Genomic DNA, 26,961 nt, shown 5'->3' on the forward strand with positions numbered 1-26,961 from the left:
AAGAGCTCTTACTTCTTGAGATGAGATAAAAGAAATTTGACAAGAAGATAGACTTTAAGATCATTCACCAACAATTCAAAAACTATATTTTTATAGTACTATTGGAGGGGAAGCGATGATTGTAAAAGTTGCGTTGCTATGAACTATCAACCAAACTCTATAACGCTCCCTAGTTAATTTATGTTTGGATTAGTGTTGGTAATTTTTGCCCTTGTAGGATTTGAAATGTTTCCAGAAAAGTTGACCAATGTTTCATGAAGCTCAAAAACTTATTTTTTCAGTCAATAATCAGTTAGTCATCATAAGTCATAACAAAGGCAGGCATTTTAGAGGGAATCTTATAGTTTCTGTGTTTCTTTGTCTGCATCATAGATAACTTCATATATAGATCAATTAAGGGCGCTGCGATGGCATGTTTTCGTCTCAGCTATCACTGGTGGGCAAAATGTTTCACTCGTATTGAAGCTACTTAGGACAACTATGTTGCAAATTTGAATCGTTGACGGCTCATCCAAATTCAGCAATTGCTCTCGTCCAGCACGCTTCATAAAACGGGTTTGAGTAAGTTGTCCAACCACATTTTTAAGAACGAAATTTTGAAGAGGTTAAAATGGGGCTCAAGTTAAAGTTTTCATCCATGTGGTGGAAACACTTAACTGAAACGCAAGGAACAAGCCTGGGTTCAGGCTGACCTCCAGAGGTGTCGGAATTACCTTGTTTACGTGATTGCGCCCACATTCAAGTGTCATGTTCTCGTTGGAAGCGTATTGAGATGACTAGAATGATGAGTGCGAGCATGAGCAATCACACCATCTCCCTTTTCGGGGAAAAATAATAAAAACATAAGCATCCGGGTCACGGGCCATCCGGGGTCACAGGCCATCGGGGTCACGGGCCAACCATGGGGGTCACGGGCCATCCGGGGTCACGGGCCAACCGGGGTCACGGGCCATCTGGGGTTCACGGGCCATCTGGGGCTCACGGGCCATCTCTCAAGGTCACGGGCCATCTCGTACAAAATCCGGGCATCTCGGACAAAATCCGGGCATCTCGGACAAAATCCGGGCATCTCGGACAAAATCCGGGCATCAAGCACATTGTTGGGAGATTGAAACAAAATTCTGAATGCCTCATCATTGTGTTGCAATTTCGGATACATTTTGTTACACTTTCGAGATTTTCGAAATAGAGTACATGATTTGCTCTACTAATGTCCAAATCTATTTTTGACATGTTACTTGTATTATGCCCTAAAAAGTATGTTTTTATTATTCTACCACTCTTTCTACCTGTATGTTTGTAAGATTCAAAAGAAATGAAGATTAAAGAGGAATAACAACCGTTTCATGATAATAATTCAACTTGCCTGAAGCGAGATTTAACGAAATATCTTTGACCCATTTCCACCAGCGTCAGCTGACCTGAAAACATGCTCATGCGGAACAGCTCCTATGGAACTTAAGCATTCTAGTTATGGTTTTCTATGGTCTGCATCTAGACTAAGCTACTCGTACCTCCGGATAATGAAAAGTACAATGAGACGAATGCATATTCGGATTTCACCTACACTCGATGGGCGAACACTGAGAACAGTGCCAGTTCTCATGATAGAATTATTTTCATGGCATTTCAAATGTATACAAAATATAGATAATGTCAAAGCAAGTACAGGAAGCGGGTTAAAATAGGGAAAGATATGCACAAAACCAAAAATAAATTCGTTGACACAAATCACCAAAGAGACGACAGGTTCCGTTATGTGCGTGGGAGACGTGCAAGTACCTGAACATGTATACTTTGCTGATTTCAATTTCGGTCGGGATATTTTTCATTGTGTTCTGGCGTATTTTCAGCCGACAAATGAAGCAGCGCTGATACGTGTGGATGTTTTTATCCTCATTGGCAACCTGGAAGGTACTCTTTGGCGTTGAGCCGTTGGGTCTTGATGACTGCTGTTTCAATCAGGCGCTAGGCGCTAGTCGCTAGGCGCCAGGCTAATCTTTCTTGTTCCCTGCGCCCTCTAGTCTGTCCAATCCACTCTACTCTGTCGGTCCATTCCATCCCATCTATCCCTCCCCTCCCTCCAGCCGAGCTCCAGATCCTTAGCGACTCTGATGCATCCGTTGGGCTTTAACCTAGGCCGGCTTCCACGGTCCTTACATTCATCGCAGAATACCGCCTCATCATCGACAAGAACAGAGAGAATTGCGGCTAACTTGTAAGTGCTTTCCTCAACTCCGTGCCCTGACAATCCTCGACCCATGCACGCACCACATGTATGCATAGGTTACTTCCCCCTTGGGAAGTTGTGGCTGAAGGCTGCAGACCTGCAGTGGTGAGGATCGAAGCTCTCTATGGGAAAGGAAGAGAAGGAAGGCACTTGACCAACAAGGATTAGGCCAAACGCACTCCGAGTCTCAAGGATGAAGGCGGGCATTTTGCTAGGCAGCTGTGGACTAATATCAATGTCTTAAGGATTCGCGAAGAATCCTTCATCGAACGGTAAGGGCGGGTGAAGACGCCGACCGGAACAGCTCGCCTCAGAGAGGCCCCCCAGATTTGGCAACTAAGTTACTAAGTTCGCTTCCCTTCTTCCCCCTCTAACCATGAGAGTCAGCCCAAACAAGTCGGCCTTTAGCGCAGGCGACCCGCCAGGCAGCAGCATCAATGAGATACCTACTAGGTACTAGTTCTTCAAGAATCGTTGTTCTCAGAGCCACAAAAAGAGTAATAACAACAACAAAAATAATTTTGTAACAACGACAAAACTTCAACCATCCATCACAGGCGTGGCTCTTTGCGCCGCCCCAATGTCGTGCCAAATGACTCACATCGATCACTGCACAATCTGACGAGTGACTTTTTCTTTTAATTCTTTCGGCCTTCTTATTCCTCCGTTTGCATCATGTTCAAAAAGAAGAAAATTCCCAAGGCCTTTCCGGTCAAAGTGAGCACAATGGACGCGGAGATGGAATTCAATTTGCGGATGAAGGCAACCGGCCAAGAGCTCTTTGATTTAGTGTGTCGAACCATCGGATTACGAGAGACATGGTACTTTGGTCTCCAATTCCAAGACTCCAAAGGCTATGCTTGGCTCAAGATGGAGAAGCGTGTACTGGACCAGGATGTCAATCAGGATCCAGAGCCGTCCGTGTCGTTTCTGTTCCTTGCCAAGTTCTATCCCGAAGACGTGAGCGAGGAATTGGTTCAAGAGATCACGCAGCATCTCTTCTTCCTACAAGTTAAGCAATCCATTCTGAACATGGATTGGTACGTTTCGCCCGAGGCATCTGTGTTGCTGGCCTCGTACGCTGTGCAAGCCAAGTACGGAGATTATGACGAGAACAATCCACAACCCGGTCGATTGGCCAATGAAGACCTTCTACCCCAACGCGTCATCGACCAGTATAAGATGACACGAGAAATGTGGGAAGATCGAATCATGGTTTGGTATACGGATCACAAGGGCATGTCCCGCGATGAGGCCGAGATGGAATACCTCAAGATTGCTCAAGATTTGGATATGTATGGTGTGAAATACTTCATGATCTTTAACAAGAAGGAAAGTGACCTCTGGTTGGGTGTCACTAATCTGGGGTTGAACATCTACGAGGGGGACAATAAGCTCACGCCCAAAATTATGTTTCCCTGGTCGGAGATTCGCAACATCAGTTTTGACGCCAAAAAGTTCATCATCAAGACAGTTGAAAAGTCATCCTCTAATTTCACATTCTACTCCAAGAAACTACGTATGAACAAACTTATCCTTGATTTGTGCATTGGAAACCATGACCTTTTCATGCGGAGGCGGAAACCCGATCCCATGGATGTTCAACAAATGAAAGCCCAGGCTCGTGAAGAGAAACAAAGACGACAAATTGAGCGAAGCAAACTAGCCCGAGAGAAACAACTAAGGTACGGGAGGGTGTGTGGGGCTAGGGGGAAATTATCTAGGGCCAACTAACTATTGGTGCATATCAGGTTAACGTTTTGATTGACTCATTAACTTTGATTTCTTTTTATTTTAGAGAAGAGCTTGAGCGTGAAAAGTGTGCTTTAGAGCAAAGGCTCATCCAATATCAAGAGGAGGTTCGGATTGCCAAGGAAGCTCTTCAAAGATCCGAGGAGGCGGCGGATCTTTTGGCGGAAAAGTCGATGATTGCCGAGCAAGAGGCCATGCTACTTCAACAAAAAGCGACTGAAGCCGAAAATGAGTTGCAGCGAATCAAATTATCTGTGATAAAAACTGAGGAGGAAAAGCTCCTCATGGAAAATAAAGCTCGGGAGGCTGAGCATATGGTCAGCCGTTTAGTCGAGGAAAGTGAGCTCCGAAGACGAGAGGCCAACGAATTGAAGAGAGAAGTCGACAACGCCCGGTAAGAAATAATAGCTATTCTTTTCAATCTTTTCTTGTGACTCACTTTCGATTTTGAGATTTACAGAGACTCTGAGCGGATAGCTAAAGACAAGTTGATGTCATTTCTTTCACAAAACATCACACCGCCTTTGGAAAACCATAACGGTCACAATAGCACATCGATGCATCTCACTCATTCCTCGGGTTCACCGGGCTTTGATGGCTACCTCCATCCCAGAATACCGTCCTCTTCAGATATGGGTTCACCCTCGATCGACTTGTCCGAAAATGGGCATGCTCCAACGTCTAACCATGAACTACCTTTCGCATCATCACATCCGGATTTGGTGGCCCTTCACTTTAACCCATCTGTGAACAGTTTTCACGGTCATACCTTAATTGACGATGATACGGATCTTCAGGATCTGTCGCTCGAGATCGAAAAGGAAAAATTCGAATACTTGGAAAAGAGCAAAAATCTCCACGAACAACTTCGAACCCTCAAGAATGAAATTGAGGAACTCAAAGTTGATGAGAAAGTTTCATATTTGGATCAAATCCATAGCGAGCAACAAGAACAGGGCGAAAACAAATATTCCACTATTCAAAAAGTGAAACGAGGCTCAACCTCATCTCGAGTTGCCTTTTTTGAAGAACTCTAGTGCCTACATACCCTTACCGCCTTCTCAAGTGCCAAAATTAAAAAAAGGAAAACGTGTCATACTGCACAGTCAATTATATATATATCTATCTATGGATTTCATTACCAAAAGGTGAGGCTTGCACATTGGCTAATTGATCAATGTAGCAGTATCATTTCTTACACTTAGGAGTGAAAACTTTTGGCACAAAACATTCCAGACCTTCCGGGTAGGTCGACACTCCTTATCTAAAGGAGGTCATTAACTTGATCTGCAGGTAATTCATCACGATTGTTGGCTTGGGCCTGCAGTTCGGCCGCATCAGCTCCCACTACGTCTGGTGTGCCCTCAATGTTCTCGATGACACGATTGACGCCTTGTATCACATTTCGTAGCGAATCCAAGGCCTGAACTTCTAACTTGTGATCTTGCGGTCCATTGGTTACGGTAAGGCTGAGCGTTCGCAAAGCGCACGACAGATCTGCTCTCCAAATCCTCAGATCAGACTTCATGGTAGACAGAATGGCGGTCGGAGATTGTTCAAACCCTAGAATCTCAAAACCCTCCGCCTCAGGCTCCAAGGATCCAGCGATATCAACCATCTTCTGACCGGGAACATCCTCGTCGGGCGAGGATTCGGATAATTTTGACAAACTAGGAATGGAACGGCTGCGCAATTGGTCAGTCGACCCTGCTTTGGGCCTGCTTTTGCTGTTATCAATCAACTTGGAGAAGTTTTGGATGATTTGAATGCTAGCTTGGATAGGGTTGCGCGGACGTGAAAACATCGAAGGCTGTTGGAGATGCAGAGCTAAACCGATGACATAAAGAACATCCACATTGTCTGGGTACTTGGAGACTAACAATTGGTTGCATTGAGAGTCGTCCCCGTTGAGTAATAGGCTTCGAATGGCTATGACCTACGATTTGAAAGAAAAGCTCAATTAGTCTTCTGACGCTGCGCTTTAAGCAGCTTTGAATCTCGATTCTCTTACCATTGCAACGAGAATGTAATCGATGCTTGAACACTGAGTCGAAAAGATAAAGTCCCAGAGCACCTCGTAGTCCTTGAATTGTCGGGAAAAGAGTAATTTAGTCCAATTCAAGCCAAACGTGGTTGGAATTATGGACAGAGCGGTAAGGTGATCGTAGAGCTCCTTGTCTTGGACCTGTAACACGTCGGTCCAAAGACTATGAAGACGTAAGGCAGCTTCAGAGAGTGTATCTTTCCCATACTCCCCCACGGTGAATGGATTGTCTAGTGTGACCCTAGGTCGTGGCTTTCTTGAGCCAGATGGGTTCGACTCGGGCGAGACGTAGTACCAGTCCCACATTTTTTCCATGATTTTGGCAAACATTGAATAACAATCGTGTTCCAAAAATATCGGATTGTTGAACTCTTTCAGAAGAGCCAAGCCCTCTTTCCCCCCTGCCTCAGCTTTGGACACAGCACTATTATTATTCATCAGCTCTTGGTGTCCTCCTGCAAGTGAAAGATCCAAAATAGATACGCATCCATGAACACGAGGCCAAAAATTGATGAGCAAGTGATCTTACTTTTGTGGACTAATATAACAACGGCCAGTAGTTCATGCATGCCTTGACGATACATCATGCTCGGATGCTGCTTGGCGAAAATGAACAAGATATTGGTCATCATGCACCGAATGGCTTTGTTTTTGAATAGAGCATACTCAGGCGAAGTTCGATGAACGTCCTAAAAAATTGAGAAAACTCTGTGCATAGTCGATACCACTGATGCCCTCCAATATTTGCCCATACTCTTACCCGCTCAATGGTTTGTATCAGCTGAGAATCTTCAAAGTACTTATTCCAAGGGGAGTTTTGATCCTGGGAGAGGGGATTGTTTAAAGCGGGATGGAGGGACGGGTCATTGCGTTCATCATGCGTGTAGTCCGTTTTGAGGACCCGATACTTGGAACGATGGGTGGCCATGAGCGCCAACCAATCGGACTTGGCCCCATCTAGCAACCCAAGATAACATCGCCACACGATATGCCGGAATTGCCAGAGTTTCATCTTGCCCCGTAAGCCCATTTCTCGGAGATGTGGAATGGGTTTGACGGGCACCAAAAAGTACTTCTCAAAGAGCGCACAATAATTTCGTTGGGCAAACGGTTTGGGAATGAGCCGACTGGCCCCGGACACGGGTCGGTTGATGTGGACGTGTTCTGGCTCGGTCACCGTTAGTTGCTCTAACTGAGGAGGAAGAGGCGGACCGCGCACTCGTTCCTCGGCCGCACGGCCCTCCAATTCGAGGTGTCCGTAATTCATCTCCTCATCACTCTGAGCCTCGATGCATTCGTCCAACGAGGAGTCTGAATTACTCCGCTCCTTCCGGACCACCACCATCCCGTTCTCTTCGACCTCCGGGTGGTGGGCGGGGCCATGATGACTGGGGGTCGAGGCTGAAGCGGCAGTGGACATGGCGGACGGGCGACGAGGGGGATGGAGCTTGGCAAGAGCCAAACTACGGACAACTCTGCGACTGTCAGCTAGTGGTGCGACATGGACGGAGGGGTCAACTCTATCCAATCACTCCGGACCGAGCTTCGGGTTCAATCGCTTCAGACAGAGGCGGCAGAGCCGTGAATCTGGAGGCAAATGGGAGTTGGACTGATATTTCAGTGTTGAAAGCGGGACCTCGAGAGGGATGGTTCCCAACTTGCAGTCCTCCAATCTTTCCTTCAGTTCGTCCCAAAGAAGGGAAGTGAGTGGATGACGAGGGTGCGAGCCTGCGAGGAGTTTCGCGTTTCGAGGTTCGACCACAGCGGGTTCGACCGGTTCGACCTAGTGCTTCAGTGCAAGCATGCATTGATTGCCTCCATTCACAACTAGTAGCTGAGTGAGCGAGTGAGCGACTTTCGGGCAGTGCTGCCAGATGACGGTTTGGCCCGCCAGATTTGGCTACTTCTGGCGTTTTTCGATTATGTTTGGCGGGGAAGATGAATCTGGCCGTTGTCTGCGGCGAGAAAATTTTCAACATTGACGGATAGGTTGATTTAGGTGGGTTGCTGGCGTTTTTGACTGACTTTAGGCGATATTGGCAAATTTTTCCTAAACTTTGAGGATGCTTTGCAAGAATGCAAGTTGTGCCTCGGCAATTTTATATCATCGCACTTTCAGTTTCATACTTCAGAGCACTTGATCAATATACAGCACACTTTTGGGCACAAATTCACGGGTTTGAATTGTGAACCATGCATCACTTGTATGATCATCAATTATATTCTCTCGAAATAACATAGCCATGTGTTTAGTAGAGATAGAGTACAAACATTACGGTTTCAATAGAGGCTTTCAAGGTTTTCAAATTGGTGTTTTCAACTTGGGAGGCAATCACTGTTCTCACGGCTGCTTTCTCGATAAATGTATCAGATGTGGCACAATTTTAGACACAACGGTAATGATTTTTTTCACTGAGAAAAAAGGTATGTCCAAATAAACACAATTGCACTCGTTTCAGCATTACAAAAATGTCCCATCCTGTTCCCCCTCTTTCAACAGACATGCATGACCACTGAAAAGGTTTCCGAGATGAAAAACTTTTTCTGTCATCGATTCTAAGATGTTTGAAGGTGGACTATAATTTTCGGCAGATGCCACGTCGCTCATATTTTTATGCGTCAAAAATGTTCAAAAAGTATTCCTGTATATCCACTAAAAACTATGAACCATAGTTTTGCTTTATGAAATGGAATGCATCAAAGTAGTTGAATTGCGAAATCCACAAAGTAGGGTACAATCTTAACATACCTGGTTGCTGTCCCTGGTGTAAGCAAGTTCTGTTTATGACACAATTAGTTGATGGAAAGGCCAGTAAATTCAGCTCATGCAGAAAAACATCTGATTTACATTGAAGTGCCCTAAAATACTAAGAGAACATCTGGCGTTTTTCTGGCGTTTTTTTAAATGTATTTGGCAGTGAATGTCTTGAATTGGCGTTTTGGGGGGGGTGTCATCTAACGTTTTTAGCCTGTCGCAACTTGGCAGCACTGCTTTCGGGCAGCCATCAAAAAGCGTCTGATTTGATGAGAGTTGAGGTTGACAGGAAATAATAGAACTGTAGGGAGTCTTCCGCTGAAAAAGGCCAAAATGTGATCTCCACTGCTCTCGGCTCGATTCTAAAATTGTAAATTCGTCGTAATCAGTTCCTACCAAGTCTAGCCAACCACCTATCCAACCCTTGAGGTACGACTGACGCTCAGGTTGATCGCCGGACTGACCATTGTGCAGGACTGATCAGACCAGACCTAGGGATCAAGTTATACGATGTCTGTTTCTCCAGAAGGTTACCAAAGTGTGATCATCTCGTCGTTCTGATATCAAGCTTTGGGGTCCATGAACCCCTTTAAGGTGTCAACTCACGAGTCAGACGACCCCTCTAAAATTAGTATTTGCGAAGCAACAGGAACTATACGGGTGAAGAATGTGAGTGTGTTTTCAATTGTCAGAAAGAATGAAGTTTATTTTCTAATTATTCTGTTCTGAATCCTCCACGACCCCACCAAAATAACACCAATCCCAACCAGGCGGGAACTAACCTTCGGGCTTCTTGTATACACGCTTGCCCCCAATCCAGGTGGATAACAGATCCATCTCATCGACATTAATCATGATGAAGTCGGCATCACAACCGAAGTCAAGTGAACCTTTTTTCCTCTGGATGCCCAATGCTTCCGCGGGATGCAAAGAGGCCGCTTCCAAAGCCTCCACGATGGAACATCGGGCTCCTTTTATTAGTTTCTGCACCGCGCGAAATAACGTAGCTATGGCTCCGCAGAGAGTATCGGTGCCCGTGATGACAGCCCGCTGCCCTTCCACGGTAATAGATTGAGGCCCCAGATGATAAGTGCCATCTTCCAAGCCCATGGCACAAATGGCATCTGTGACCAAACACATGGCGGGGAAATTGGTACGGTAGGCCATCCGAAGCGCGGCCGGATGAGTATGAATGCCATCGGCAATAATCCCGTAATACACAGATTTGTCGTGAAGCATCTTAGAGGTGAGAAGCCCCAAAAGGCCAGGGTCCCGATGGTGGAAAGCGGACATGGCGTTGAATAGATGGGTAATCAAAGTGGCGCCGTTCAGGGCGGCCGTTTCTCCGTGGGTTAAGTTGGCCGATGAATGTCCCATGGACACGGAAATCCCTTTGGCGCACAACTCTCGCACAACTTGACCCGTGGGGTCATGCTCGGGAGCCAAAGTGATGATTCGTACATTATTCAAGCTCCCATACATTGCCTCCACGGCCTCACTTCCCCCACTCAAATCCCGAATGTATTCCTCTGTGTGAGCCCCTTTCTTGGCAACGGCAATAAAAGGACCCTCGACGTGAGCGCCAAGAATCTCTGCCCCAGTCTCAGCGCTACCTGGGGTCGGGGTAATCCACGGTAGAATGGCATGATACTTGTCCTGAGACGAGGTGACAATGGTGGGACAAAAGGATGTCACACCTGTGATCAAAGAAAGATTAGAAACCCTGTATCAAAGAAAAGCACTCAGACTTTTAGGACTAGAAAGTATCACTAGTATGATTAACGAACCGTGAGCAAGGATGCCTTTAGCCACCTTGACCAGGGATTCCTGAGCTGAGGCCTGATCGTTGATGGCGTATGAGAAATCCACTCCAAATCCCCCATTGATTTGAAGGTCGATCAAGCCTGGCGCTATGAGAACGCCGCCGCAATCGATTTCTTGGTTCCAGCCGACTTGTTCGTCGAAAAATAGGGGCTCAGGATCAATAATAATCCCATCTCTCACCCAGAGGTCCTCTCGTCGAATCTCGTGATTCCTTAAGAGCATGCAATTCCGGAACACTGTCACCGACGTGCTCGTTGCTTGGGGTCGACGACCGGTCATTTCCAGACAGTTCGAAGTACTGACGTCTGACTTGACCAAGCGGAAACAACTAAAGGAAGAGGTTTATAAATCCCCCATCAGATTGTAGAGTGAGGGAGAAACTGGTATCATTCGACTCTGGGTGATGATGGTGGTACCGTCACTCTCTCACTACCTTAAAATCTATTTCAGGATTTCGACCAGGGGCTGGCCGCTAGGGAAACAGCTTGGGTGAACTGAACTCCTCTGCGATAGCGGTCTGTTAATACTGTGAGGGCATGATGAGGCCTCTTTAAACAACACAATCCATAGGTGACATCATTGCTAGGTCATTTTGTGACAACTGAGAATAATGGAATTGAAACAGATATCAGCAACTGATGATTAACATTATTACTAAAATAAGGCAGGTTTGGAAACTTGATAGCGATGGAAAGTTCAGAGGGGCCTTTGTTCCTGAGAAATGTGTTTTTTAAACCAAAAATACATTTTATTATTTCCTTCATTGATATATCGTTTGTTCGAGGCCTGCAGAGAATGCTCAGGAAATAGAAGAGTTACTTTAACACTCATATTTCATCTTTTTGAGTTATTGATTGGCGCTCTTTTTTGGCTGGTTATTGGGCAACAATTAACTCAAATCCCAGGTCATTTGTCATTGAGTTTGTTGAATATTCCTTCTTCAAGTAATAAAAGCTTAAAAATTACCTTGCTACTAAAGCCCTACATCATAGACAAGCACAAACGTATTTTGGTTGATCAAAGGGAGACCAAGATTTTTTCAGCACGCGATGCTCCTTTGTGCAAAATCAATGCTAAAAAAATGCTAATTGGAATTCAATAATGCTACTCTTTAAAGAAAAACGAATTCTTCATGGTGGTCATAAAGATTTGTTCAGGCAATTTTTTAAATGTTTCACTTTAAAAAAATAAATTAAAAATGTAGGAAAGAAAAACAACACAGTAAATATTGATGCAATTGTGTATATGATATTCTCAATCAAAAGTTCAAGTAATTTCGAACCCTAAGACTTTCAAAGGGACAAAAGAAAGTGACAAAAGTTTTATTTGAGCATAAAATATATTTTTCAGGATTTGAACCAAGTTTTTGACAAGCAATTAAAAATTGCTCTTCTCGTCAAAAATGTGCTTCTTGGGTGAGATTAGATCATAAAAATAAGATAATCTGTTTGTATGTGCATCATATTTCGAAGCAAGCATTAGCAAGAGCAGCAATAATCGTTTTTTATCTTCATTAATACAGTTAAATAGTTGTCGATCTCTTCTATTTTGAATAATCTTTAATATTTTCAAAACTTGAACTTTGGTTTACCGCAAATGTGTGAGGGGAAATACTTTTCATTTTCAGAATGCAATTAAATTAATCAGTAGTTACGTTTACTTGAAGAATACAATGAAACAAAATATAATAATGAAATAAAAGGGAGATGGTTGTAGCGCATTTGTCTAATGTGTGACCCAGTTGATCTTGGGTTCATGGGTTCGATCAGGTCTCCCCCACCCTCCCAAACCCTTCTTCTCTAGTGGATATTTGCCTCGCATGGCAACCTTTGAACCCAGAATGGGCCCCAAATAGCCATGCGTGACACTAATTGAATTGACATTCATGTGTCACTTATATAGGGCTTGTCAAGTGACAGCGTTCATGAACAGCTGACTTATTCCATGGAGTAAAATCAAAGAAAACATGCCCAGCCAAACAGCACTGTGTATTCATTGCATTTTGACATTTACTTCATTTTAGTTACTTGTCTAAGCAAATAGCACTATTGTTTTGAGCCAATTTGATAGTGCATGCACTGAGTTAAAGCAAACATGTTCATTTGTTGGGTTTTGTAACACAGCTCACTCAAAATCACTCTATTATTGAAAATTCAATGGGCGGATGGTGACTGATGTTTGTCTTAGTTCTCCCTCCACAAAATAACCAAAATCAGGGTGCCAGACCACATTTTTCCTTGAAATTCCTTCAATTGACATGCCCTTTATATCCAATGAGACATGCTTCATGCAATAGATACATTTCAATGAATTTCTTGATTTGGGTTAGCCAATCCACAGTTATAAACAATCATTTTATGTGCCAAAAGTCTGGGTTTATGTAGAAATTTGGCTAAATCTCCCTTTAGATTAAGAAGCAACTAGAATAAACCAATTTGCTTGCTTAATGTAAAGTAAACATTTTAATGGAAGTCACTGTGGCTACACTGTATAATTTCATGGAATGGCCAATGGATCTAATTAGAGGGCTTGTCAGAGAAATATCACTCCAACCAAGCCATTTGAGGCTTTTCTTTGAACACATTTTGGTAGTTGGGCAGCAGGTTGTCGGGCTGATCGACTTCTCTTGCGTTACGCAGTTTCAAACAAAGCAGGCTAACGAGCCATCAACTCACTGGCTCCCTGAATTCGGAACTTGATTTTGAGAATCACGTAACTAAATGTGTTCAAAGCCGAACCCCATCGCACACACCAGGCAGGCACGAGGGAGGCAAAAAAATATCTCAGAAATCTTGTGTGTGTCGCTCCTCTGACTAGCCCTCTAGATCCAATGAAAAAACATTGCAAACAACGCCAAGTTTGGCCTTTTGTGATTTTTTTTGCTTTTCTTCCCTTTTAAAGAATTTTGCTAAAGCTATTTTCTCCATTGTTTTTAAACGCCATCATAAACTTCAGTATTTAGCAAAAAGCACATCTGGTAAAAAAAATTAAATAAGGTAAGCCTATTTTGGGTAATACTTTGCAAAAGATAACTACAGGGTAGCTGTTTTGCTATTGACTATAAGAATTGACCAGTTTGCCTGAAGTTGGGATCCAAGGTAAGGGACTCTGATAAGTGAGCTTCAACAGGCTTGCACTGGGTCCTAGGCGCCCCCAGGCCCTTGCAACAGAGCTGCTGCAGGCTTGTACCGCTGCTTACGAGTCCCCAGGCCCTTGCAATTGAGCTGCCGCAGGCTTGCACAGTGGCCTAGGCGCCCAAAGGGCCTTGCAATTGAGCTGTTGCAGGCTTGCGTGGGGGCCTTGGCGTCCCCAGGCCCTTGCAACCCAGCTGTCCCAGGCTTGTGCTGCGGCCTAGGTGTCCCTGGGCCCTTGCAACCAAACTGCCACAGGCTTGTGCTGCGGCCTATGCATCCCCAATCCCTTGCAACCGAGCTGTCATAGGCTTGTGCTGCGTCCTGGGCGTGCCCAGGCCCTTGCAACCGAGCAGCTCCAGGTCTGCGCCGCTTCCTAGGCGCCCCCTGGCCCTTGCAATCTAAAGCTTATATGTTAGGTTGGACTGGATTATATGTTTGTATTTTCTTTCTGTAAACTTTACTTTTGGTACCTTCTGCACTCTTCCTGATGGTCACAGTTGGTCTCCATCCCTGAGTTTCGATCTGTTTTAAAATCATGAAGTAGATCTTAATAAAATATATTATTCCGAGCCATTTCCCCAAAAAGCGTCATAACGTAAAAGGAGCTTCATTTTTTGATGTTCTGGTCACGCTGCGACGATTGTGAATGCAGATATACACGCTCGAGAGAAAAGACAACGTTGCGAGATGACAATTTTAGTTGCCATTTTTCATTACAAAGGCAGCGTTGTTGCAAGGTTTTTATTCAACTACTTGCCAATACACTACCAAAATAAAGTGCATTCACTAAGAAACATCATTTTTTGGAAGCAAAGGCCGGCCCTTTCGTCATTTTGTCACCTTTTTTGCATTTGACTCCCATTGAAAATAAGATTTTGTGTCATTGACATCTAGGCTTCAAAATTTCAACCCTTTTTATTTTGAAATTTTGTTGAGGATCTTGAGCGCCAAGTGTTCAAAGAATGTGCATTTGTATAATTTCTCAATCATTTATTCAGCATGACTATTGGTTAGGTTGTGCAAAAGCTTTAGATTACGATTCGATTGTTCAACCACATCTTGAATATGCTTCACAAAATTTGGGCTCCAATGAGTAAAGCAGGTTTGCAAAGGGTGGAACAAGTTGAAAGATGTTTCACTAGGAACATCACAAGAATGAGAGAGCTCTCGTATTGGCAGAGACTAAAAAAAGTTGGGACTGTACAGAGTTCAGAGAAGGTACGAAAGGTATCTGATACTGTACGTCTTCAAAAGCATCTACGAACTTTGTCCCAACCCAGGATTTAGAGTCAATCCTAGTGACCGTAGAGGCTTAATGTGCGTTTTGAGGGCACCTTCAAGCCTTCGAGCATCCAGACTAGTTTGAACAATGCAGTCCAACTCTCTTCTTTCTCAGGCTCCCTCATTGTTTAATTTGCTTCCCTCTAATATTCGTACGGAATCCGTAGGCCTTGTTGATCCGGTTGCATCTTTCAAGTCAGACTTGGACAAATTTTTAGATAGCATTCCAGATCATCCCTACATTCAAGGACTAGCTCAATCTGCCAACTCAAATTTGTTGGTAGAACAAATATCACACGACCGATTAAAAGGTAATCAATAGACGAATTATAATATTTCATTTCAATAGTATAGGGGATTTCATTCCTTGTAGCGGTTAGAAAAGCCCGTGAAGAAACATCCCCCCCCCCAAAAAAAAAATAATCAAATAAATCAAGTTGTGCTCAGCTCACCTAATAAGAATCATTTCCATTCCGAAATCTTAAAGAATGACGTAATCAAAATTTTGGCAGTAATCTCCAAAATCAGCTAGACAACGATGAGTTTCTCTTTTTTACTGAAACAATACCGTGCTTGAGAGCGACTTCATCTTTAAGCCCTATGATGCTAATGATATGCCCTATGATGCTACCTTTTGCTCAAATGAGACAACTATTTCTGTCCGGGGTCACTTTTTTGGCAACTATGATGAGCGGCGATTGCCCCTGCCCGTGACTCTGCCCATGCCCATGCTCCTGCCCCGCAAGCTCGGCTCAGCCTCGTTATTGATCTATCGCGGGGTACCGGTGATCCCTGGCTCATTGTGATCCTGATAGCATACATATTATCCCAGGACTCGGTTCCACTCGATCTTTTCGTCTCCGTGAATCTTACAATCTCACGGACTTCGTCCGTCCGTCCGTCCACACTGCACTCACTGCACTCACCGCACTCTCTGTTCAGCCTGCTCGCCGTTGCAATCTTATCGAATCCTCGCAACCCGCAACTCGCAACCCACAACCCGTCCGTCAAGATCTGCCATCATGAGCGTGGATCTGTCGGTGGAAAAAGATGGTGGCCTGCTCAAGGAGGTCCTCACGCCTGGTCTCGAAGGCGAGGATGAAATGCCCCGACGCGGAGACACGGTCCTGGTCCACTATGTGGGTACCTTGGCAGGAACCGGCGTCAAATTCGACTCGAGTCGCGATCGCGGCGAGAAGTTCCGATTCAACCTTGGCAAAGGCGAAGTCATCAAAGGCTGGGATTTAGGCGTGGCCTCTATGACTCGTGGTGAAAAGGCCAAGTTCGTGATTCGAGCGGATTACGCTTATGGAGAAAACGGAAGCCCACCCAAGATCCCGCCCAAAGCCACGCTTGTCTTTGAGGTTGAGCTTTTTGACTTTTTTGGAGAGGATATCTCCAAGAACAACGACCGAAGTGTGGTCAAACGGGTGTTGGAGGTGGGCGAAGGTCTGGATCACCCCAACGAAGACAGTGTGGTGGAAGTTCAGCTCAAGGGCTTCTGCGACGGTAAACTCTTTGACGAGCGGGAATCGCTCACGTTCACCTTGGGCGAAGGCGAGGAGTCCAATCTTCCGGCCGGAGTGGAAAGGGCCATCGAGAAGATGAAGAAGTCGGAGAAATGTCAAGTGCAGTTCAACGAGTCTCACGGCTTCACCAAAACTTCAATCACCCAAGGGATGCCAAGTCAGGGTACATTCAAGTACGATATATGGCTCAAGACGTTTGAAAGATCGAAGGAGAGCTGGCAAATGGACGGTGAACAAAAGCTAGAACAAGCCAAGCTCCTCAAACAACGGGGCACGCAATTCTTTCACGACGGCAAATACGATCTGGCCGCCAAAAAGTACAACAAAATCGTCGAGTTCCTCGAGCACGAGATCTCGCTCAATGGCGAAAGCGAAGAATCCCGTCGTTCGTTACTGCAAGCCGCCAGACTCAATCTCGCCATGTGCCACTTGAAAAAAGCCAGTTGGATCGAAGCCCGCAATATTTGTGATAAGGTCATCGAAGAGAATCAAAACTTGGCCAAAGCCTTTTTCCGCCGTGGCGAGGCCCAATTCAACCTGAACGACCACGAATTGGCTCGGAAAGACTTCACGCGAGTCCTGGAGATCGATCCCGAAAACAAAGCTGCGGCCAACAAAGTGGCCCTGTGCAACAAGGCCGTGAAGCAACAGAAGCAACAGGAAGCCAAAACTTACGCCAATATGTTTGAAAAGGTAACCAAGTCTGAGCACTATGAGCCAACTGCTCTGGTTGGCTTAATAATCCACACGTTGTTTTTGTTTTAAAGTTCGCTCGGATCGACGAAAAGAAGGCGGCTGACCAAAGGCGACGGGAAAAACCGCTCGAAATCAATGAATGGTCGACGAAATCTTCGCCCAAGGATGTCAATGATCCCAACAAAATGAGAGTCTCGGGCGACGTGGAAATGGACTTGGATCTGAACCAAGCAATCCAAGCCGACCAAGAGGCATGAGTGGTGGAACTGAATGCCTCAATTCTGCTTACTCCTTCTCCAGCCCGGAAATTAATCAACGAACGTAAATGGGCACGGCATCACGGCAGCGAGCATTTATTTGATTACCCTTTGTTGTGGCATTCTGTATGTATTTTAATTCAAACCCCTCTTACAATAAATGAAATTGTGTCAGTCCATCCATGGCTGAGCCAGAGTCCAATTTTCCTAAATCCTAACCCGCCATTTTGACTGCTATTATCTAGTATTTCGTCGCCTAGGGTGCCGTCCTCGCCGGAGGGTGAAACAATAAGGATTACATTCTGTACCACATCTGGGACTCTTTCATCCGCTTAATCTTCTTCTGGAGCTGAAGCACGCCGTACATCAGGGCCTCAGCCGTGGGTGGGCAGCCCGGCACATAAATGTCGACGGGCACAATGCGGTCGCATCCACGAACTACCGAATAGGAGTAGTGGTAGTATCCGCCGCCGTTGGCGCAACTTCCCATGGAAATCACCCATCTGGGCTCGCACATCTGATCATAGACGCGTCGGAAGGCCGGGGCCATCTTGTTGGTGAGCGTGCCGGCCACGATGATCACGTCGGCTTGGCGGGGCGAGGCCCGAAATACCACCCCGTAACGGTCCATGTCATAGCGTGGCGCGGCAATGTGCATCATCTCCACGGCACAGCAGGCCAGCCCGAAGGTCAAAGGCCACAGCGAGGCCTTTCGACCCCAATTGATGAGGTCGTCCATTCGAGCCAAGGCCCATTCGGCTTTATTGGTCTTCAAGTCCACTTGATGCGGCGAGTAGTTGGCCCCGGTGGGGTCCTGCTCGGCCGCGGTGTCTTCGCCCTTGAATCCGGCCACGGAGCCGTGAGGTGGGGCCGATTGGTGGCGCACCCCTCCGTGCCAGCTCAAGGCCCGTGGAGGCAGACACATGAGACGCGAGGATGCGCCCAATCGGGCTAGTATGAGGCTCGTGTTCATCCTAATTCAAAATCGGAAGTGTCCGCTCAATTGAAACTTGAAGCGATCCAAGTAATGACACCAGTACACAAACAGTATGGCTGATTCTGCCGTCTTCTGGATAAACGTTGTTGTCAAATTCCATATTATGAGACAATAGGGGTCGAGTCTGGCTGGCTGCTGGCCATCATGATATTCTGGCTGTCACGGCCTTTCAATGGCTAGGACATGCAATTCTGAAGTTTGGTAACTCTCAGCCCAGACCTCAGGGTGATCGTCGGTTTACCCTACGCGTTCTTTTGAACCTCGAGACTCGCGAAGCAATTCCAGGCTCTGAATTCTTGTAGCAAACTCTGACTAGTGTACGTAAATTGTCCGTGCAGCCAGTTGTTGTCCACCATTTCGCATTTACGCTATAAAAACTAGAATTTTGAACGACCCAATGTGATCGCCAACGAGCCAAGCTATGAAGCTCTGAAATGGGAAAAATAAGTGGCGAAAAGGTGGGGGAAAATCGACATACAGGCTTTTAAAAAAAAGCAGAGGGTTATTTGAGATGTTTCTTTGCACAAAGAACTGTTAGAATGCCTGGTTAAAAGTTTGGTTGCTCCAAGTGTTCAAAAGACATTGATTAAGCTTGTAAAAGCTTTAGTTGAACGCGAATTATCTGAATTCCGCAAAATGTCCAAAAGTTCTCAAGGAACCTTGAGATTTTCCAGCGTTTGGAATGTTTTATACATTAGTGAAAAGAAAGGGAATTTCCAAAAGCCAAATTTGGCTTTTACAAATGTTGAGTAAATGAATATCCTGATGCATTGGCTGTCACTTTCGTCTAATAATGTTTCAAAAGATATCAATTTTTATTTAAACCGGATTTTCCTATGCAAGAAAGAAATAACATAGGAATTGACAATGGAGAAATTAAAGAAGGTATTTTCGCTGAACAACTTATTGTTGATATATTCTAACACCATACATGCACTGAGAGGGCTTTCAAATCCTACAAGGGTATGATTACTCACACTTTTGACAACCAAATGGGGATAAACGGAGAGCTATATAACGTATATTTGCTGCATCCCAGCGACTTTTCATCACCATCTTTTTCCATTACACTGTGTTAAAAAGCTAATGGCAAGTTCATAAAAAGTGATGTTTTTAAATGTAGCTACCAAAAGCATGTGAAACTATATTTTCCTATTACTATTGTGTTGGCAATGATGACTGCAAAAGTGTTGGCTCGTTATTAATCATACAGTATAGAACCTCCTGTAGAATGACTATTGTCATATTTACATGTCTCAATTGATTGGAATTTTACCCATGGAGAATTTTAAACGTCTCCCAGAAGAGTTTGTGGCTTATTGTGTCACAGTCCTTGGGTAATAAATTGTTCATTTAATAATCTCTTGATAAACTCTACCATCTTAGCGTATTCTCTTGTTTTTACGTTTGTTCTTCCGCACCTGGACGAAGCAGAGGGCGCTTCCTCCGCTTAATGAAAAGGACAATCCTCTGAATTTGTAGCTTAATATAATTGACTTCTTCAAATCAAAAGTTAGATTGGGAACGTAGTTGTAACATGGCCGAGTGGCGGTTGATGACTAGATTTTTATTGTACAGAGATCCGAGTATATATACAGGAAAAGGGAAATTATGGAGAGCAATGAGAGAAGGTGTAGAGTAAGCATAAAGGAAATCTATTGGTGACTAGAAAAGGAATACAACAGTAGTATTGATAAATACAGCGTTCTTGGCAATTTAAAATTTCACTATTAACATATATTTTTTTTCGTCAAAACAAAAAATAAGTTGTGAAAAGGAAACTTGACTTAGTGGTTGGCGCAGTTTCCAAGAGTGAGAGAAGTTCTGGTTCAAATTACACTGGCCCCAGATTGCAGAAAAGTTAGAAGAACTCTAAACCTGCTGGTTTTTATTCTAAAACAGGAAGCTTTCATAAATGCAGCCATTCCTAAATTAGTTTCAGTTTTTGAGGAAGTTTGCTCCAATCAAGCAACAATCTCTGAATGTGTTCCGAAAGATGGAACACAAGGATAAAAATTCCAAAATATAGGAAGATTTTGTTCAAAAAGAGTTGCAAAAAGCAAAAAGGCTTAAAAGCAATTCAAATCCAATCATTGTGGCTTGTCTTCAAAAAATCGTTGGGCGTAATTCAGGGTAAGATTGAGGCCTCCATCGAAAATGACCAGTTACAAACTGAGAGTAAGATGGTTCAAGAGGTCAACTCTAATCCGAAGGCTTTTTTCTCTTATGCAACCTCTAAGCGAAAGATGAAACCCCTTGTTGGGCCCTTTGAGGTGGCTGGGGAAGCCATTAACAATGTAGGGACTATGGCTAACATGCTTGGATTTCAACCCCACTGAGTTCAGAAGCAACAGCTCATTGCTCTGAAGGTGAGTCTGTTGAGATTGACGACGTTAGTCAATTTGAGTAATTTGATGATGTTATAGTTGCAGATCAAGATGTTTTAGCGGACCTTGATTGAAATTGGGTCAACTCCTTTGAATACTCCACTCGTGGATAATGGAGATAAAGATATTGACCAGGTCTCATCTATGAAAGATTTAGGTCTGGTCCCCAAGAATAATAGAAGTGGATAAAGCATTTTAAATGTGTGGTTGGATATTTTGCACGTTGAAGTCCAGAGACAGTAACACGAAGATAACTCTGTACAAGTCAATTGTTCAGCTACATCTTGAATATGCTTCATCCATTTGGGCTCCAATGAGTTAAGCAGGTTTGCAAAAGGTCGAACAAGTCCAAAGATGTTTCACTAGGAACATCACAGGAATGAAAGAGCTCTTGTATTGGGAGAGTCTAAAAAAGTTTGGACTGTACAGAGTTCAGAGNTCAAAGTGGTGGTCATATCCTATTGCATTAATACGAGTGCCTTGTCAACCATTTTTCATTTCTATTGTAGAATCAGTTCGGCCAACGATCAGATGTCAACAGTCAGAGTTGTTATAACTTTAAGCAACATTTGAAACTTATTGGTGGCTGCATTGTGTTAGAACGACATTTCGTAATGTAAATTATAGCATCAAATCCTTGGCAATTAGTTCCTCATCTACCTAGTCCCAACCCAGGATTTAGAGTCAATCCTAGTGACCGTAGAGGCTTAATGTGCATTTTGAGAGCACCTTCAAGCCTGGACCCCTCTGGACACCCCAAAACTGAAAATCCTCGAAAAACCTGAGTTGTCACCCTCGATAATCTCAATCGCATGCCTCTTGAAAACAAGCCTTATGGCTCAAGAGGTGCATGGGCTCGCTATAACTGTCATACCTGTCCTGTCAAGTCCACTTCTCTTCTCTCTCGGGTTCCTGCATTGTTTGATTTACTTTCTTCCAATATTCGTGGGGAATACTTAGGTCTTATCTTAACTTGGACATTTTTTTAAGTAGCATTCCAGACCAACCCTACATTCAAGGACTAGCTCGGTCTGCAGTTGGCAGTTGGTCGGATGTATCAGACGCTAACCACACTCACAGGCAAAGAACCAAACCTGATGCCGGACATGAATCTGCCTAACAGAATTTGGAATTGACAATAAGATGGCTGGCTGCACTGACCAGGCACGTCTCGCTCCTTTGACCCTAGGAACCCAAAGCACAAAAAGGTCAAAAATAGTATCTTAGGCTGCTCATGCTTTTCTTGATATCAATGTGCTAACATCTTTTTCTTTCTTTTCGTAGCTTTCAGTTGTTCATACAATTTAACAATTCTAGTCTGTTTTTTAAACCTAAGTACCAATCTCATGTTTTGACAACATCATGACTCAGAATTTTGCTAGAAAGCAAAAGACAAATCACTATCTGGCTCAGGCATGTACCGGGTACGTAACTTAAATTTGGGCAAGAAAAACTGCAAATTATAAATTATATAGTCGGCTGACGCCTTGAATGGCGGACGTGCTTTTTTACCCCTCTGACTTGAGCATTAGTTTTTAATGGTTTTTAGTTGATGACATAGTACCAACTGTGATACCAGTGAGTGGGGCCACGCCCTCGAACAGTGCCCCCCCCACGAACCTGTGATATGCCCGGTTCAGTGCACCTCCCCTTCCAATCCTTCCTCTTCCCATATCCCCTGGCCAACGTCTTTTTCGAGACGTGAGCTTTTAGCCCTCCAACCCTCATCCTTTTCCCCCCTCAATGGCCATAGTGATTTCTCTTTTCTAGGTCGGATTGAACGTGGATTGAACAACTCGGTATCGCAAGGAACCAGCATCGGTCTACTATCAGCCAACCACGGACTATGACGATCTCGTCTCGGACCTCACATCCATCCTTCAGAAGGTGAAGAATCCGGAGAAAGTCATCACTGGTGGTGATTTCAACATCCGTCCTGACTCGATTGAATTCTCTGAGCTCGTCCAGATCCTGAGCCAATGGAGAATCACTCTGCGCTCCGGCCCGGGAGTCCCAACACACACCTACTCCCGGGGCGCCTCTGTACTTGACCACATTTTCATATCAGAAAATACTCCATCTCCGGCCAGTTTCGTCCATCCACTGGCCGTTTCTGATCACCTCCTGATTTCAGTCACCTTCAAGATGCCCAGAAATTTCCATCATCTGGTCATGACTCGAAATGGGAGGTATGTGGTCAATATGCAGAAGTGCGCGGCTCAACCTGAGGCCCTGCAGCTATCCATCAATCCCAGGATTGTGACCAATCCAGCTGCAGTGGACCAAGGCATTTTGCAAGCATTTAAAGAGTCCTCCAAGTGCAGAGGCGGAAAGGGGGACTCGACACCTCGTGATTCAGTCCCTACCATCGTGAGTTGAGGGGTCAAATGCTCCAAAAACTGCAAAATGACAAAACAAGCCAAACACCGGAGACTTGGGAGCAATATGCGATAGCAAGAATTACATATCACAAGTCTCTGCGGAGCGCTGAGTCAGTCAACCAAAGGTTGAAAGTGGAGAACCTACTCTCTTCATCAGCCTCGTCCAGGATGGCGGGCTTATACAAACGTGCCAAAAAGCCCGCCACTAACTCGGAGATTCCCATGAGTAAATTCCTCCTCCACTGTTAAGAACTGTTTGCAGCAACATGGGAAACAGGAGTGGAGGAGGTTCAGGGCTGCCCAGAAGAACACCATCCCCTTTTGCAGCCCTTCACGGATCCCGAGATGGACGTGGCCTTCAAGAAGATGAAGAGCAAAGCCCCCTCAACATCAGGGGTCTCTCCCTTCCAACTTTCACTTCTGCAGACCCAAGCTCAGCCACTCCTCCAAGAACTCTTTAGCCTCGCCCTCCATTCTTCCATCTTCTCACCAGAGTGGATGGAGTCAGCTATCATCTTCATCCATAAGAAAGGCCCAGGGACTTCCAGATAACCATCGGACCATCACCCTGGAGAACCCCTTCTTGAAGATGATTTCCACCCTACTAGCTGCCCTCTTGCCCTCTAAGCGGAGAGCGTTTGTATATGATATTTATACATACAGTTTTATACATTTTACAATCTGACATGACCAAGAGTCGCAATAAAGTTTCTTTATTTATAAACAATTGAGACATTTTAGTGGAATTGTTCACATATATTTAATGCCTTCACTAGTGCTCCATACTAAAAATGTCATAGATTTACATACCAGGGCACTTTTTTCACTATATTTTTGATCAAAATTGGAGACCTGAGCCAAGTCTTTTAAAGCCAAGGAGTGAATCTTACATCAAGAAAAGATCCAACTTGTGTAGTATAGCACGACCTTTTCTCCATCTAAGATTTTCTCCTTTGCGCTTCAACCACCTACAGGCCAGATTCCATAACTAAAACTAACTCTCGGAGTAGAAAGTGACATCATCTGACTAAGTGCCATCTAACACACGATACGTTTGCAGCAACAATTCTTATTGACTCTCGAGAAACGGAAATAGCGCGCTCTAAGAACTAAACTTCGTGCATCCTCTTGAGCATTTGACGGCAGTGCTTCCAAGCAAATGGCAAAGAAAAGCGTCAAATAATTGTCAAACAGCGCAATTTAAAGCCTCAGGTGACTGGACTATCTCTTATTCTGGTGCGTCTTGATACACTCTCCTTGGTTTTCCTTTCTTCTATAAAATAAAAGTAGTTACGCGAAGCTGGATGGGCAAATGAGGAAGCAGGAGTTTTTCTGGCAGTAGCTTTCAAGACAAATTCAAATAATACTTCCTAAAAAGGACTACCCAGAAATGTGTTTTTGTAATATACAATCTTATCCATAATCCCAATTGGAAGATTTTGGTGTCTTAAAATTTTCAGCCCCATTTCAATGATTTTCGAGGACCAAGATAGAGCGTCCTCGTTTAAAGCCAGACTCTAGAGGACGCTCTTTATGCTCTCAACTTCCGCTAGGGACATCCCTGTTTTTTATTGCGGTTAGATCTCGAGAGATCAATGCAAAGGCAATAGCCTTGTGGCAGATGTTGCCACTTTGTAACCCAGCGCTTGGTTCACGGGATTCAAAAGCTTGGCTAACGAACTTCTAGAAATATGAACTGTGAAAGAGCTTCCAGCCAAATCGGTCTGCCCTTAGTCATGGCAACTCTAAGCCACTTTTTGAATTAGTTCAATAAGATAAGAAACGTAGATCTCTTCAATTAAAGGTTTATGTTATTTGCAGACCGAAAATGCAAATCTTGTGTAGCGCTTATTACATAACTTTGGACATATCTCCTGAATTCCTTAAGCGTTGTTTGAGCTCAAATCTGGCCAAAGTTTATATATTCAACAAGGTCTTGTGGTCGTATCAAATGCTTATTTGGAATAAAGTGAACGGTTTAGGAGACAGGAAATGTCTGCTTCCGTTCGCAGTTCACGTCTCTAGAAGTCCGTGCTTGACTCGATCCATCAGTAATTGGCAAGCTGGCGGAAATCTGCATCAGTCCTCTTAAACAGGAAATGAGAGCATAACCAATTGATCGGGCCTTTAATAGCTTTGGGGCTATTCCCAAATTTGACACTCCCTGGTGCAAAAGGCAAAAGCATACTCCCTGAAATCTTTGCAGGGAGCCATTCTGCTTCCTGATAGTTTGAGTGCGGTTTTAGAGCACAAGTAATATAACTGATGACTAATCAAATGAAGTTTGAAAATGGCAACGAAACATATTGAAAAAGAAACGAGCCTGAGTCGAATTCACCACGGAGAGAGTATCAAAGCAGTGTTTTAGGTCTGTTATATTTTCCCCGCCATACAGAGCCACCCTTTAACACAAATTATCATTTGAATCATTGCAGCCTTCAATGTCAAGAAAAATCAATGCCCAATGAGGGCAACCATTTTGGTTCCTTGCGTATCATTTGTAATCTTGAACGTAAACCGCATTGTGTTTTGTCACATATTTTGCATGCGCCTTCTATTTCAAGTGCAAAATGTTCAAGTAGTCGATCCAAATAAATAATACCCACCCGTTTCTTTTAGAGTGTCAATTTTCTATCTCTTGGGAATAAATTAATTTGCCATCAGCAAGTGGTCAAATCGCCAACCACGAACAATCATAGGGCCTGCCGAAATTGAGGTTTCGGGAATGAATGGCACCAATATGTTCCAAAATACATATGAGACACCTGACCCGATTGTTTCTGATCCTCTCTCAGACTGTGGTCTCTTGTCATTCGATGGCAACCAATCGTCGAGAAAGCTCGCCTTCTCGTCCTCCCCTCCTCGTCCTCGTCCTCCTCCTCGTCCTACGTCTCTTCATGTTCCCTCAATCTGGTGGATCTTTCAAGTGGCACAGGCACGACTAACCCATCCTGTATGAGAACACATTGGCAGGGTCGCTCGCGCACATGAGAGGCTTTACTATGCTGGGACCCGCTGGCAACCATCCCTTTTGGTCGACAAAGGATAAGACCTCGAAAGTATCGATCGGACACACTCGACCACTACGACGTCAAGCACAAAATCTGCAACAAAAATGGAACTTCCGTGGCGTTAGAACGCGTTTTGATTATGGTGGAAATGATGAAAAGCGACCGCAGTGAGCGTTATGAGGCGCCTCTCCCGCCTCCGACGAATATGACCAATTCGTCCTCATCCGTGGCCTACCACCACCACCATCACCATCATCCATTCAATGGGGGTACGGCTGGTTTGCACCATCCGACCATGTCGAGACCAATGCCTCCGCCCATCCCATCCAATGGCGGATCTGGCCACAACAATCAGAGCAGTCCCCTCCAACGACCTATGCCCACTTCCATTCATCAACAGCAACTCCAATCGCAGCCGATTTCCTCCAACGGAAGTATCGCCAACGGAGGCGTGACCGTGTTGAATGGCCAAACTCCTTATGAGACCGACCCAGATCATGAAAAGTGGTGGTGGGTGTGTTGTTTGGAATTCTGCTTCTGTCTCCTCTGAGAGGCTTCTTGATTTGGTGCTAAGGTTGACTGACACGATAAAAAAAGTATGATCCAGTGTCGGTTCCCTTGATGTTCTCGACTTCTAGCCCAGTGCAATATGGTTCAGTCACTGATTCAAGTGCATTTTGAAC

The 26,961-nt window shown here is 44.6% G+C and overlaps 5 protein-coding genes across 5 annotated transcripts; 2 read left to right on the top strand and 3 right to left on the bottom strand.

Annotated features, from left to right (window-relative positions):
- The first annotated feature begins 1,913 nt into the window (after positions 1-1,913).
- Positions 1,914-5,115, top strand: LOC131889385 (merlin-like). Its single transcript, XM_059238474.1, has 3 exons — positions 1,914-3,915; positions 4,029-4,376; positions 4,443-5,115. The coding sequence occupies exons 1-3, from the start codon at positions 2,906-2,908 to the stop codon at positions 5,017-5,019; spliced, it is 1,935 nt and encodes a 644-aa protein (XP_059094457.1). The 5' UTR covers positions 1,914-2,905; the 3' UTR covers positions 5,020-5,115.
- LOC131889384 (TBC1 domain family member 5-like) lies at positions 5,079-7,807 on the bottom strand. The gene is made up of 4 exons (XM_059238473.1): positions 6,787-7,807; positions 6,556-6,715; positions 5,994-6,481; positions 5,079-5,918 (listed from the first exon to the last, which is right to left on the bottom strand). The coding sequence occupies exons 1-4, from the start codon at positions 7,444-7,446 to the stop codon at positions 5,247-5,249; spliced, it is 1,980 nt and encodes a 659-aa protein (XP_059094456.1). The 5' UTR covers positions 7,447-7,807; the 3' UTR covers positions 5,079-5,246.
- A 1,652-nt stretch (positions 7,808-9,459) lies between these two features.
- Positions 9,460-15,507, bottom strand: LOC131889387 (N-acetylglucosamine-6-phosphate deacetylase-like). The gene is made up of 3 exons (XM_059238476.1): positions 15,473-15,507; positions 10,569-10,933; positions 9,460-10,478 (listed from the first exon to the last, which is right to left on the bottom strand). The coding sequence occupies exons 1-3, from the start codon at positions 15,490-15,492 to the stop codon at positions 9,559-9,561; spliced, it is 1,305 nt and encodes a 434-aa protein (XP_059094459.1). The 5' UTR covers positions 15,493-15,507; the 3' UTR covers positions 9,460-9,558.
- Positions 15,508-15,646: 139 nt separating this feature from the next.
- Positions 15,647-17,681, top strand: LOC131889386 (peptidyl-prolyl cis-trans isomerase FKBP4-like). Its single transcript, XM_059238475.1, has 2 exons — positions 15,647-17,242; positions 17,317-17,681. Exons 1-2 carry the CDS (start codon positions 16,043-16,045, stop codon positions 17,500-17,502), a joined length of 1,386 nt encoding a protein of 461 aa, XP_059094458.1. The 5' UTR covers positions 15,647-16,042; the 3' UTR covers positions 17,503-17,681.
- On the bottom strand, positions 17,572-18,596 carry LOC131889388 (NADH-quinone oxidoreductase subunit B 2-like). The gene has a single exon (XM_059238477.1). It carries the CDS (start codon positions 18,473-18,475, stop codon positions 17,798-17,800), a length of 678 nt encoding a protein of 225 aa, XP_059094460.1. The 5' UTR covers positions 18,476-18,596; the 3' UTR covers positions 17,572-17,797.
- Positions 18,597-26,961: the final 8,365 nt, after the last annotated feature.

The sequence above is a fragment of the Tigriopus californicus genome, chromosome 10, assembly GCF_007210705.1.
Source record: "Tigriopus californicus strain San Diego chromosome 10, Tcal_SD_v2.1, whole genome shotgun sequence".
Taxonomy (NCBI): domain Eukaryota; kingdom Metazoa; phylum Arthropoda; class Copepoda; order Harpacticoida; family Harpacticidae; genus Tigriopus; species Tigriopus californicus.